This window comes from Lepidochelys kempii, chromosome 11, assembly GCF_965140265.1.
Source record: "Lepidochelys kempii isolate rLepKem1 chromosome 11, rLepKem1.hap2, whole genome shotgun sequence".
Classification (NCBI taxonomy): domain Eukaryota; kingdom Metazoa; phylum Chordata; order Testudines; family Cheloniidae; genus Lepidochelys; species Lepidochelys kempii.
The window spans coordinates 22,764,863-22,776,444 of record NC_133266.1 but is presented as its reverse complement, the minus strand read 5'-3'; the positions used below and the strand labels follow the sequence as shown (position 1 = coordinate 22,776,444).

The window sequence follows — 11,582 nt, the reverse complement described above, 5'->3', positions numbered from 1 at the left end:
TGACTGGTCTTCTAATAGTTATTTAGGACCAGATTCCAACACTCCTACTTACCCTGAGTTGTTTACTTGTTGAGTAGTCCTGCTAAAAATCAGTTGGACTACTTGCTGAGTAAGGTTTTGTTCAGCATGAGTGATGGTGTCAGAATCTGGCCTTTTATTAGTAAGCTTACTAAACATTGTGTGGAGGACAAACTGTGATTGCTCCATAGTATTATACAGCCCTGTGGTTGCTTCACGGATGCTAGCAGAATTTCTCTTCTGTTCTATGTCCTACATACTGTTCAGGAATTCTTTTCATTTGCTACACTATATGTGAAATGGTACTTTTCTAATTTCATGACATTATATGAACTCAGTCTTCTCCTACCTACAGAATGGCTTGGACTTTATAGTGAAAATACCTCTCCTTTAATCAAAAGTGAAAACAAAGCTGCAACCACTTATGCACAGATACCTGAGCTGCAATTCAGTAAAGCTTCTTTAATTAAAAAGAAACTGTTTTAATGTTATTATAACTTCTTTATCATCATGCTTCCTAGACCATTAAAAATCTTCTATTCCTTATATTGGTATTATATATACTGGTGCTCTTATTTTTGGCAGGCAGTGATGATATCAATAAATGATTTATTTTGTAATTATTTTTCTATGAACTGGCCAGAGCTACATTACATTCCCTGAAACTGGGGTAACATTAGTCACAGATACCAACACAACTGGTGATTTAACCATCATGTTGCCCTACTCTTGGATGGTTTCAGATCATGATACCATTAAGGCAATTGCTATTCTATTCCCCCCAAATCCTTGGGGAAATTCAAGAGGCACAGGACCAGAGCTTCAGTGTTTGCTCCAGACCTAATAGATAAGGCTTTTGGGGATCCCCCTGCCATGCCCCCTTAACATAGGAACTTGTGACTCATTGGTCTTGCTCACTGATGTGTAGAGATGCGTCAGAATAGGAGAGTGTGTGGAGGGCATGACTAGTGCTTTGGGAATCTCATTTTATGGAATGGCTTTTACCACCCAATGCAGTTTAGTCCTAAGGCTTCCCCCACTCCCCTTTTGACTTAAAATTCCAATAAAGAGAAGCTCTGAAGTAGCACTAGATGCTATTTTCAAGAAGTATTGAACATCACGTGAGATGTGATATCGCCTGTTTGGCATACCCTTGAATTACAGATAATCACATACACAAAGTTCTTGTCACATGAGAAAATTTCCCCATTAAACTTAAATCAGGTTTTAAACTGATTTAATTGAACTGGGGCAAATCCCTGTGTGGAAGCTGATATTTGAGTTTAACTGTAGAGAGTGGATTATAGACAGCCATACCTAGTGGTTGGAGCACCAGTTAGCAGATAGATGCCAGGGCCAAAGTCAGAAATCAGAGCAGAGAGTAGGAGCCGGGTTACCTAGAATTAGACAAGGTGGGAATGGGGCTGGGTCCAAGACAGGAGCAAGGATCAGAACAAGCAAGCAGGACAGCTGTCACAGGTAAATACTTTGAACCACCACCAAATTGCTGTTGGTTTTAAGAATGGTCTGCTGACTTTTCCCACCAATCAGGCAGTGTAGCTAATCAGGCAGCCTACTATGCAGGCCAGCTGTGCTTGTTAGGTTGCCCAGAGACTGGTTCTGCTGCAGGTCCTGATTCCTGACTCTTTTAACTTAAGCCATTTCCTAACTGACTTAAGCTAAACCATATAATAAGCCTTGTTTAAACCAAAGTAAGTGTTTAAAATCAGTTATATAAACCAGTAACTTTCTCATGTAGACAAGCCCTGTCTACATGGGTGCAAATATATTACTCTCCTTGAAAGTCCCTTCCTTCATGCTGCTAACGTGGTGTAAAGTGGCTGTAATATAATGAGAATTCACCACTTTGGTCTTTTGAGTGAAACAAAAGCTCAAAATATTTGCTCCATTTAAGATTCCTCAAGCATCAACTAATGACTTTACCCAAAAAAAAAGCAGATTTTCTTTTTAAAATGTGCCTATGCATTTATATAAACAGCATTGATTCCAATTAAAACTGCAAAATAGGTAGAAAACTTTTGGTACATTACTGAAGTAATAAGCCAAATATTTCCATTCTTTGTTATGCATCATATTGTTATAGTACAATGAGATTTTATTTTTTTATTTATTGAAGTCTTCACCTGTTCCTCTTCTCAAGCCTAATGGAATGAAATTATAAAATGTTTTAGAAAGCCCCATTAAAATGTACAGATCATAAGAACTTGTGGAGTCAAAGTCAAAGCAAAGAGGAAATATTAGCTTTAATAAAAAGTACAATCTGTTGTAAATAACTATTCAACCCCCCCTCTTTTTTTTTTCTTGCAAATTGCAGTGAATATAGCCTAGTCTACTAGAAGGACAGAATTGCTCAGAAGAATAAATGCATCTTAGTCAGAAATATATTAAAAGATACAGCTGAGCCATCAATAAAATCAGGACAGTGCAGCATTGTTTGCTGCTTGTTTTGCAGATGTAATTGCAGATCCCAGGATTTCAATAAATCCGTGTACATCATGGAAAGAATTGTAGAGAGGAACTGGGGCAACACGAAGAGCATTTGGTTCTCGCATGTCACACTGCAAAACAGAAAAGGAACATTTAATAAATTAATGCCACTTCAAATGTATTTGTCACAACAAAAAGCTCACCTCTTCCTTGCCTTCATGCAATAACAGTAACTAAAAACCAGCCCACCCTCTCTCCCTAAAGTCTGGCTACTGCAAGTTTGAGGAAGAGAGATCCTTCTGTTTGCCAGAAGTTGGGAATGAGCAACAGGGAATGGATCACTTGATGATTACCTGTTCTGTTCATTCCCTCTGGGGCATCTGGCACTTGTCAGAAGACAGGATACTGGCCTAGATGGACCTTTGGTCTGACCCAGTAGGGCCATTCTTATATTCTTATGTAAACCTTTAAAGTTGACACAATAAAGATACGATGAATAATGGCATATTACAAGAACCTACCTGTGGGGGCAAGATTCTGGTCCATGCTGTTACCTCTTACATCACTTTGGTGAAGTAAAGCGCCTCCAGGGAATATCCCCAATACAGAAACAACATAGGCAGCCCTACACCCTCCTCCCTTCTGTGCAGCCCCTAGCATGGGGAATGTTATGGGGAGTGGCCAGAGCACTCTGAACTCTGGCTATTCTGTACTGCAGAACTGACTTATGCCATGATCTACATTGGCCCCTGGAGCAGCCCAGAATTAGGGAAGCACTCAGCTGGCAAAAAAGCCATTTTTGCCTCTCACCCATGGACTACACCTTCTGCACTAAGAAAAGGAGTACTTGTGGCACCTTAGAGACGAACAAATTTATTTGAGCATAAGCTTTCGTGAGCTATAGCTCACTTCATCGGATGCATGCCTGTCATTGAATGCATCTGATCAAGTGAGCTATAGCTCACGAAAGCTTATGCTCAGATAAATTTGTTCGTCTCTAAGGTGCCACAAGTACTCCTTTTCTTTTTGCGGATACAGACTAACATGGCTGCTACTCTGAAACCTTCTGCACTGTGAATCCTGAGAGGCACAGCACTGAATATGGCCCAGATTCTTGATAAAAAGTATGCACAAAATACAATAGTATGTTTTATAATAAAGGTACAAATAATGCCACAAGACTTACTGTGATTCTGAACTTAAATATTTTGCTGAATAGGATAATCTCCTAAAAATGAAACATTACTATGTCCCATTGACAAAGCAACAGTATTATGCCCTATGCCCTCTTAAAAGCAGTACTTCCTGGAATTCCTTGGCAGCACCAAAACACATAAGTGTAGTCTGCCTACAAGTATTGCCCTTTGGAAACGCAAGTCACCAACAGAAATAGATCTACTATATCATTTATATGGCATTAGACTATCATCCCGCCAACACTTCTAACCTCCTAATTCAATACCTTAAATTCAGGCTCTGATTCCTTCACTTTTTTTTACCTGTGTTCATTGGTTACCAGCATGACTGGCTTTCAGTTGCTTTGCTATCTGAACTCTAGAATCTTCCTCTAAGGAGATGAGTGTTTTTTCTCTCTCCTGTTGTATGTATTGCTAACAACAAGGTTCTGTCTTTTTGCAGATCATTAAAGGAATGAGTTTTATCTGAGAGCTCCTTACTAAGCATTATATATTCTGTAGTGTTTTTGTAGTCATGCTGGTCCCAGGGAGAGAGACAAGGCAGGTGAGGTAATATCTTTTATTGAATCAACTTCCGTTGGTAGAAGAGGAAAGTTTTTGAGCTTCACAGAGCTCTTCTTCAGATCTAGAGAAAATAACCTGTTAGTTAATAAGTGTCAGTTAGAGGAAGATGATCTTGTGGTTTAAGATATGGGGTTTGTTTCAAATTTCTGACTCAGCCACAGACTTCCTGAGTGAGCTTTGGGAAGTGACTTCATCTCTCTGTCTCAGGCTTCCCATCTGTAAAATGAAAAGGAGGACTTGTGGCACCTTAGAGACTGACACATTTATCTCTAAGGTGCCAGAAGTCCTCCTTTTCTTTTTATGGATACAGACTGACACAGCTGCTACTCTGAAACCTGTCATCTGTAAAATGTTTCTGTTTCTTTCTATTTAGATTATAAGCTCATTGGGGCAGGGATGGTCTTCTACTATGTGTATAGGCAGCATCTTCCACAGTGCAGCCTTGATCAGAGCTGTGTGAATTATTGATTTTTCAGATACAGTTCTGGGAAAAAAAAATCGAAAACAAAACAAAACCTGTTTCAGGGCCAACCCAAACACATTTTTTAAAAAAATTCAATGAATTGAAAAATCAGAAAAAAATGGTTTCCATTTTAGGAAACTTGAACTGTTTGATTATATATATATATATAACAAAGGAAATGAAGGGCTAGATTCACAGGGAGACGTGCTTATACTCACTACTTAGGGCATTCACCTGAGAAAGAGCCAGGTTTAAATCCTAGCTCTAGGGCAGGGACTTGAACTCAGGTGTCTTATAGGCCAGAGGAGGGCCCTAACCACCACACTATTGGCTACTTTAGGGAGGGCCTACCTCAATCTTTCCTGCTGAAGCTATTCCATTTTGTATAAATAATTATAGCTGTTCATGGGCACATGACTAGAACCCATGTGCCCCCCTCTCCTCAATGAGCACCAAAGCTAGAGAGTCATTTTCCCTTCCTGGCACGAACTCCCCCTCAGTTTTGAGAATGGTGCCTACTACACCTTGTGAATCTAGCTCCCCAAAAAATCAAAACATTTTGGAAATATCAAAATTAACCATTTGGACATTTCTGTTTTTTCCTTTGACTGAAACAATTTGCCAAAATTAGCACAAATTCATGAAGTGTTTCAGTTGAGCTGAATCTGCATTTTTCAGCCAAAAAGTTAATGATACTAAAGCAATGCTGTACAGAACACAGAGAAAAAGAATGATGGTCTGGACAGCCTACAGTCTAGTGAATGATCTATATAATGTGGGTAATAACATCCACTTATATAAATTTCTTTCAGAGCTAAAGATGAGTTATGAAAATATTTTATTATTCCATTTATTCAGTATATAAAAATCTGAAGGCTTTTCTGAATTAGCCACACCTCTTCAATCAACAGAATTAGCCTGGAAATCTCAAGATGTCCTTCTTGTTGGGATTCCTGGCACTCTCCAAATGGGTTGGAAATAGCCTTCCCTTGTAGTATGTTAAGCTGGAACATTTCATCTTGACTGGGAGAAAGCAGAGCAGTGCTGTATAAAACTGCAGACTATTTGTTTATGGTGTCTGTGGGGGGCAAGGAGGAGGGGAAATATGAAGTGAGGGGGAAGTTATCCAAACATTTCTAAACCTGAAAAAAGAGTTTGTTCAAGTTTAGGGCGAAACAATCATATTCTTGTAATCTGAATATTGATAAAGCTTCTCTTTTATTATAAATAAGAAATTTATCCTCTGTAGGCTTGCGCCAAAGCCTACTGAAATTAACTGGAGTCTTTCTCAGGTCTTATATGAAATTATACAGGAATAATAACAAAAATGATTAACTCAGTGCAGTAGAGTCATAAAACAAAGCATGGGAAAATCAGCAGCAGAGAAGACTGATTTACTCACAGCTATTCCTCTTTTTTCCAGTTCTTTAAATACAGATTTGATTGGAACAGAAAAAAGTAGTGTGAGCTGGCATCCTCTTTCCTCAATCTGAGATGGTGTGATTATTTTTACAAAGGGTTTCTCTGGATTTGCTTTATCCTCACTGTAGTAATGCTTTATCAGGTACTCCAAGTAACCCGTTAGCAGAATGGATTTCCTTCTCAGTGCTTTCATTGTAGTCTGCCCAAAGACCTACAAGGATGTAAATAATTAGAAAGATAATCCACTGCTGCAGCTGAAAACAGAAACAATAAAACAGAAACCTTCCAAAGTAGGATGAGGCCATTTTTGTTCTCTTCAATAATTTTAATCATTTCAAGAGCCACAATATTCTGAGGCCTGGATTCTTCCATCCTTAATCATGTTAAGTAGTAGCTTTCTCTGTAAGTAGTACCACTGGAACCAAGTAATAACATGCTACCCAGTGTAAATGAGGGTAGCAGAATTGAGCCTTAGAAAATACAAGACTATGTACTTTAAGGGTCAGATGTAAAGGGTCTCCTTATCTGCTGCTGCAATTGTTCTGAGCACATTTACCTATGCACACGGGAATCTGAACACACACATCAAGTGGCTCGGAGAGCAGTATCCCGTATAAATATTGTCCATAAATACTGCCACTACAATAAAAAAATATGGGTGCTGGACCAGGACTAAGAATGAAAATAGCAGTTTCAAAAATCATAGATCAGGCCTTGGAACATCTTGATATTGGCTTAAAAACCATGAGGGTTTTTTTTTTTTTTTTTTTTAAATAATACATTTTGAGTCCATTTTAACTTGCATTCTGGTCTTTGAAGCCTTTAGGATTCATGTTTTTAAGCTTTTCTCCACAACCACAATGTTTGAAAAGAACTGTTTCTTTCTTCTTTTCTTTCTTTTTAAAAAAAGGCATGATTCAAGGAAAAGGTGTTTTAAGACAAACTCCACATTTCTGAAGACTCACGCTAAAATTGTAATAGGTGGTGACACTGCTTAACCCTGCTGCCACACTGAGGGGGACAAACCGTATCGCCAGAATCTGTGAGGGATAAAAAGGAGGCATGTAGCTCTCACTTCCCCCATTGGCATATGGGACGGCTCGGTTTAAGAGGACAATTGAAAAAATGATTTTAAGACCAAATTTAAAAACAAAACAAATACAACACAACACAACATTTTGTTTGTGCATGTTGCAGGGGCAAATGACAGAATAAACTTCCAAGTAGTGATTGTCCCTGAAAACCAGGTAGTTAAATCTAAGGCCATATTCCAGACCCTACATTTTACTTTATGTAGTTGCAGCTGATTGTGCCCTCTAATGATTGCAGACTCAAAAAATCAGACCCTGAGGGAGAAATTTCAGAATAATATTTAAAATCATACTACACTATAATATGAAAATAAAGCGTATAAAGTAATTACAGGAAGAGATAGCCAAGAGATCCCATTTAATTTACAGCATGCTGTCTGGAGAGTACTCTCCTCCCTGCTGAATATCCACAGGCCATTGACCCCAATACTATCATGGGCATGGAGTAACCTGGCCTAAACACAACTGAAATGTCACATCTCCTGTATGCAGCGGTGTGCAAGATGTGGCTTGTCAGGCAGAGGCCTTGCAGGGAGATATTGCTGCAGTGGAGGGGGCTACAGAATGTGAAAGGGGCAGGAGCGTTAAGTGAGCTACACTGGCATGGATGGAAAACTAGAACTGCTCCTTTGCAGGAGTTATACAGAAGGCTTTGCTGGTACCACAGAGTTTCTGGGTTTACAGGATGAGCAGGATTCTTGGTCCCTCTCTTAGGTTGCTGCTAGAAAGCCTGGTTACTCAGGTTTTGTTCGAGGAATATGTGCCCTCTGAGTGGAATTTTTAAAAAAGTTCTTTTTAATGTGGCGATGGAGATCTTCCCACCACACGCACTTTAATCCATAAAAGGGAACAACTAGTGCCATAACAGTCACTTTAAGCATTATTGAGGCTTCAACACTTGCAGTTTTCATTGTTTCCATTGGAAACACTGCCTTCTGCTTAATGTGTCCCAGTGCAGGATGGCATACAATTTCACAAGCCATCTCTTGCCAGACATGGAAACTATTCTGTTTCCCATTGTCCTAGAGCAATTAGCACTTGGAAATCCTGTCTGTGCCAAAAGGGTAATGTAGGCATGAAAAGGGGAGTCAGTGGAATATGATCAGTTATTGCTCTTTGAGACTCCCTGAGGTGGGTTAAATTACATTCACCCACACAAACTGGAGCAGTGACAATCTGGGTCATAGCAGAGCTGCTTTTAGCTTATCTCTAAGGACACTGAAAGTTTAAAAATATATTGAATGTTTAAGGACTAACAAAATAAATTGTCAAACAGAACAAGAAGTATTTCTGTGACCTTTTGCAGTCCTTCAATTTAGTATGTAATGCTGGAGAGAAAAGATAGCCTCAGCTGGCAATTTTCTGACTTTAATAGTTTGTTTTGTACATGTCTAAGATACTTTTGTTTTAGTGTGAGGGGGTTGGCTTTTTGTTCCAGAATTGGCTTCACCAGTACAACTAATGCTAATAAAATGGTTTGGGAAACTTTTTTAAAAACTTGTACCCCGTTCAGACTGGCCACAGACCACTGTTAACCAAGATTGTTTTAAGTCTGAGTTTTTAAAACAGTTTCTTAAGATTGTGAATATTGCAGCATAGAGAAAGCTATGCATTACTGCACCTGTCATCCACAAAGAATCCCTGAGTGATTGAGAATCATTTGTACAGGGATAAATTCACCCATCACAGAAATGCAGCCATGTCTGGAGATGAAATGTGGCAATATGTGACTGCACTACCACACAGGACATCCCAAATGGGCTGAATTCTGTTCTCAAAGTCTAATCATGGGACCTTCTGTGCATAGATTACTCCTGTCCTACCATCATGGCAAAATTTCCCTTCCCATGGCCATCAGAGAGGGCACTCTCCTGGTTCAGGAATTAATGCAGGAGGATATGGCATGGAGTGTGTGGGCCAAGGAGATGCATATCATCCTTCCACTGCTCTGAGGTACTTCCCAAGTATACTAACAGCCCCAGGCTGTAATTCCTTTCCACCCCCAAGCCCTATAGTGGTAATCCCTCTTTGAGGAAGGCTCCAAAGACCAAATACCAGCTGCTGGAGTTCTGCTGCCAGGAAGTAGAGGAGATGGATTCCCAGAGCCAGTGCAACCACCCAAGATCCATGACACTGGGTGGCCAGATCCTGTTTCTTCCATATTGATCAAACCTCACTCTCCTGATAAAATAATTAAGAAGAAACTCTGTGTTGAGTTTCCTGGAGCTTTCACTGCAGGTAAACTGCAGTGAGGCACAATCTGCCCATCAGTTCCATAGGTGTGAATCTGGAGGAACTCCACTGAAAACAGCAAAGTAAGCTGAAGTCAGGAGGAGACAGTCTGGAGCTAGAGGTGAGTAACTGAGAGCAGAATTTGGCTCTGTACATTAAGGACATTGAAACATTTAAAGGGAAATGTCAAACCAGGCAAGTTTAATGAAGCCTGAAATCAAATAAAATCTTGCCTGATTCTGGGTTTTGAGTCTCACCAACAAATGCTGCCAAGATTAATTTTATTCTTTTGGCAGAGGCAGATAAAATGATTCTGTTATAAAGCTCACATGGAAAAGGTCAGTTTTACCACAATGATTTTTACCCATCTGGTGAGTATCCATCAATTTTGTTTTATTTTCATCTTGAGTTCTTGTATTCAGATCAACCCAAAATGTAAAACACGTGTGGGGTTGCCAATAGAAAGGTTTGTGAAAAGTCAACCATCTCTCTCATAACCACATGTAGTCCTGGTCTAAATTTTACATTTTTAAAAAAGACAATCTTGATGAAAAATCTAAGATTCCATTCTACAGTTTGTAGATTCTTAAAATTCATAGTCATAAGAAATATAACTACCTACCTCTAAACTAGCATGCAGTGCACAGACCAATAAAATTGGAGGATTTGTTAACCGATATCCGTTGATTCCAGGACTTAGTTGCAATTCTGGAAAATGAATAACTTCTGTTAGTTATATTTTTCAATTTGTTTTATTCATTAGGACAACTCTTGACTTTTCACTCAATTAAAACTTTCACTAAAGTCAGTGGGACATTAGGATTTGGTTCATTATCAGGAAACATGTTTACTCCACTTGCAGCTACTATTTTTCACATTGGAGGTACACAAATTTTACCCAACTGAAGGTTACATCAGCAGCTTCCCAGGAGCCAGAGGACTGCAATTAATTTGCATACAATGGAACATATTAAAATTGCCTTTAGGCCCGATTCCCCTCTCACACTGGTGTAAACTACAAGCATATCTATTGAAGTCAATGTAGTATAAAAGGAGTACAAAACCACAGTAATTGAGAGGATACTCAGGCTTTTTATCTTTAATATGAATAATTGTGGAGACTGGCTTGTGGAGACTGCACATTGCAGTGCTCCATCTTGAGCTAAACAAAGTCCACTTGGATCAAATGGAATATCATATCCAAGGGACACGTAGTGTCCATAAACCCATTTAGGCCACTACAGAACTTGTGGGGGCAACTGACTTCCAGGCCAGATTTTGGCTACCACTGCTTTAGGCTTTGAAATTTTCATGTGATCTGTCTTATACTGCATTCTTTGAAATATTGCATCATTGTTTATCTTTTCAGTGCAAGCACCAGAGCTCTTTCGATGGAAAGGAGCACCTCTCACTCACTGTGAGGACTTATTAAACTCATATAATTTTTGCCTATCTTCCTCCTGTGAACTGCCCCTACAAAATGACTTCAAGACTAGCCTTTTGTGAGTAGGAACCCAAAGGAGAGGGAGTAGAGAGCGTCTGAGGTGACAAATTTAATTTTTTATGTTTTAGAAGATGACATGTCTGATGATGGCTCTCCAGCAAGACTAGCCCAGTCCCTCTCTATACTTTTGGCCAGAATCCTTGCACTATCTCAAAGAGAGGACTGAGGCCAGCAGTTTTGACCTAAAGTCAGATTGGCAAGGACTCGCATGGTAAAGCCTCATAGCAAGCTTCTAACCCTCCTGCAGGCTGAGGTCTCCTTTAAGATGGGGTTGGAGGAGAGACTGATCTCCAGATTTAGAAAGTACTCCTGTGTGTCCATGCACAAGGCTGGAACACAAACATTTCACTTCTTTTGAAACAGGTCATTGTTTTATTTTATACCTCATTAAGTTCTAGCTTGGGCTAGTAAAGCCAAAATAGATGGCTGTTTTCAGTTAGTGCCAGATTCTGCCTTTATTCACATTTCCCATTCATTCCAATGGAACTACTCCCACCATAAAGTACTACTCAATATGAAGAAGGAAAGTAGTCTCTAGCTCTTATGGGATCTAGTAGGGTGAAAAAATTACCCATAGTCCAAGTCTGAATTTTTGAAAGGCCTTTTTGGCGTGTTTGTGTGAGCAAACCATCCTGAAACAACCA

At 39.4% G+C, this 11,582-nt stretch overlaps 1 protein-coding gene across 9 annotated transcripts in view; it reads right to left on the bottom strand.

The window, feature by feature from the left end:
* Positions 1-1,722: 1,722 nt before the first annotated feature.
* The window catches only part of KYNU (kynureninase), a 90,403-nt gene continuing 80,543 nt past the window's right edge, over positions 1,723-11,582 (bottom strand). For 4 of the 9 annotated variants that reach the window (XM_073305389.1, XM_073305391.1, XM_073305390.1 and 1 more), the window contains 3 exons: positions 10,057-10,142; positions 6,092-6,322; positions 1,724-2,597 (listed from right to left, as the gene is read on the bottom strand). In XM_073305389.1, the coding sequence (XP_073161490.1) occupies positions 2,454-2,597; positions 6,092-6,322; positions 10,057-10,142 (461 nt within the window). In that variant the 3' untranslated portion in view covers positions 1,724-2,453. Of the gene's footprint in view, positions 2,598-5,585; positions 5,713-6,091; positions 6,323-10,056; positions 10,143-11,582 lie in introns of those variants that run through there. The other 5 variants (XM_073305388.1, XM_073305393.1, XR_012154227.1 and 2 more) reach the window with 4 other exon arrangements.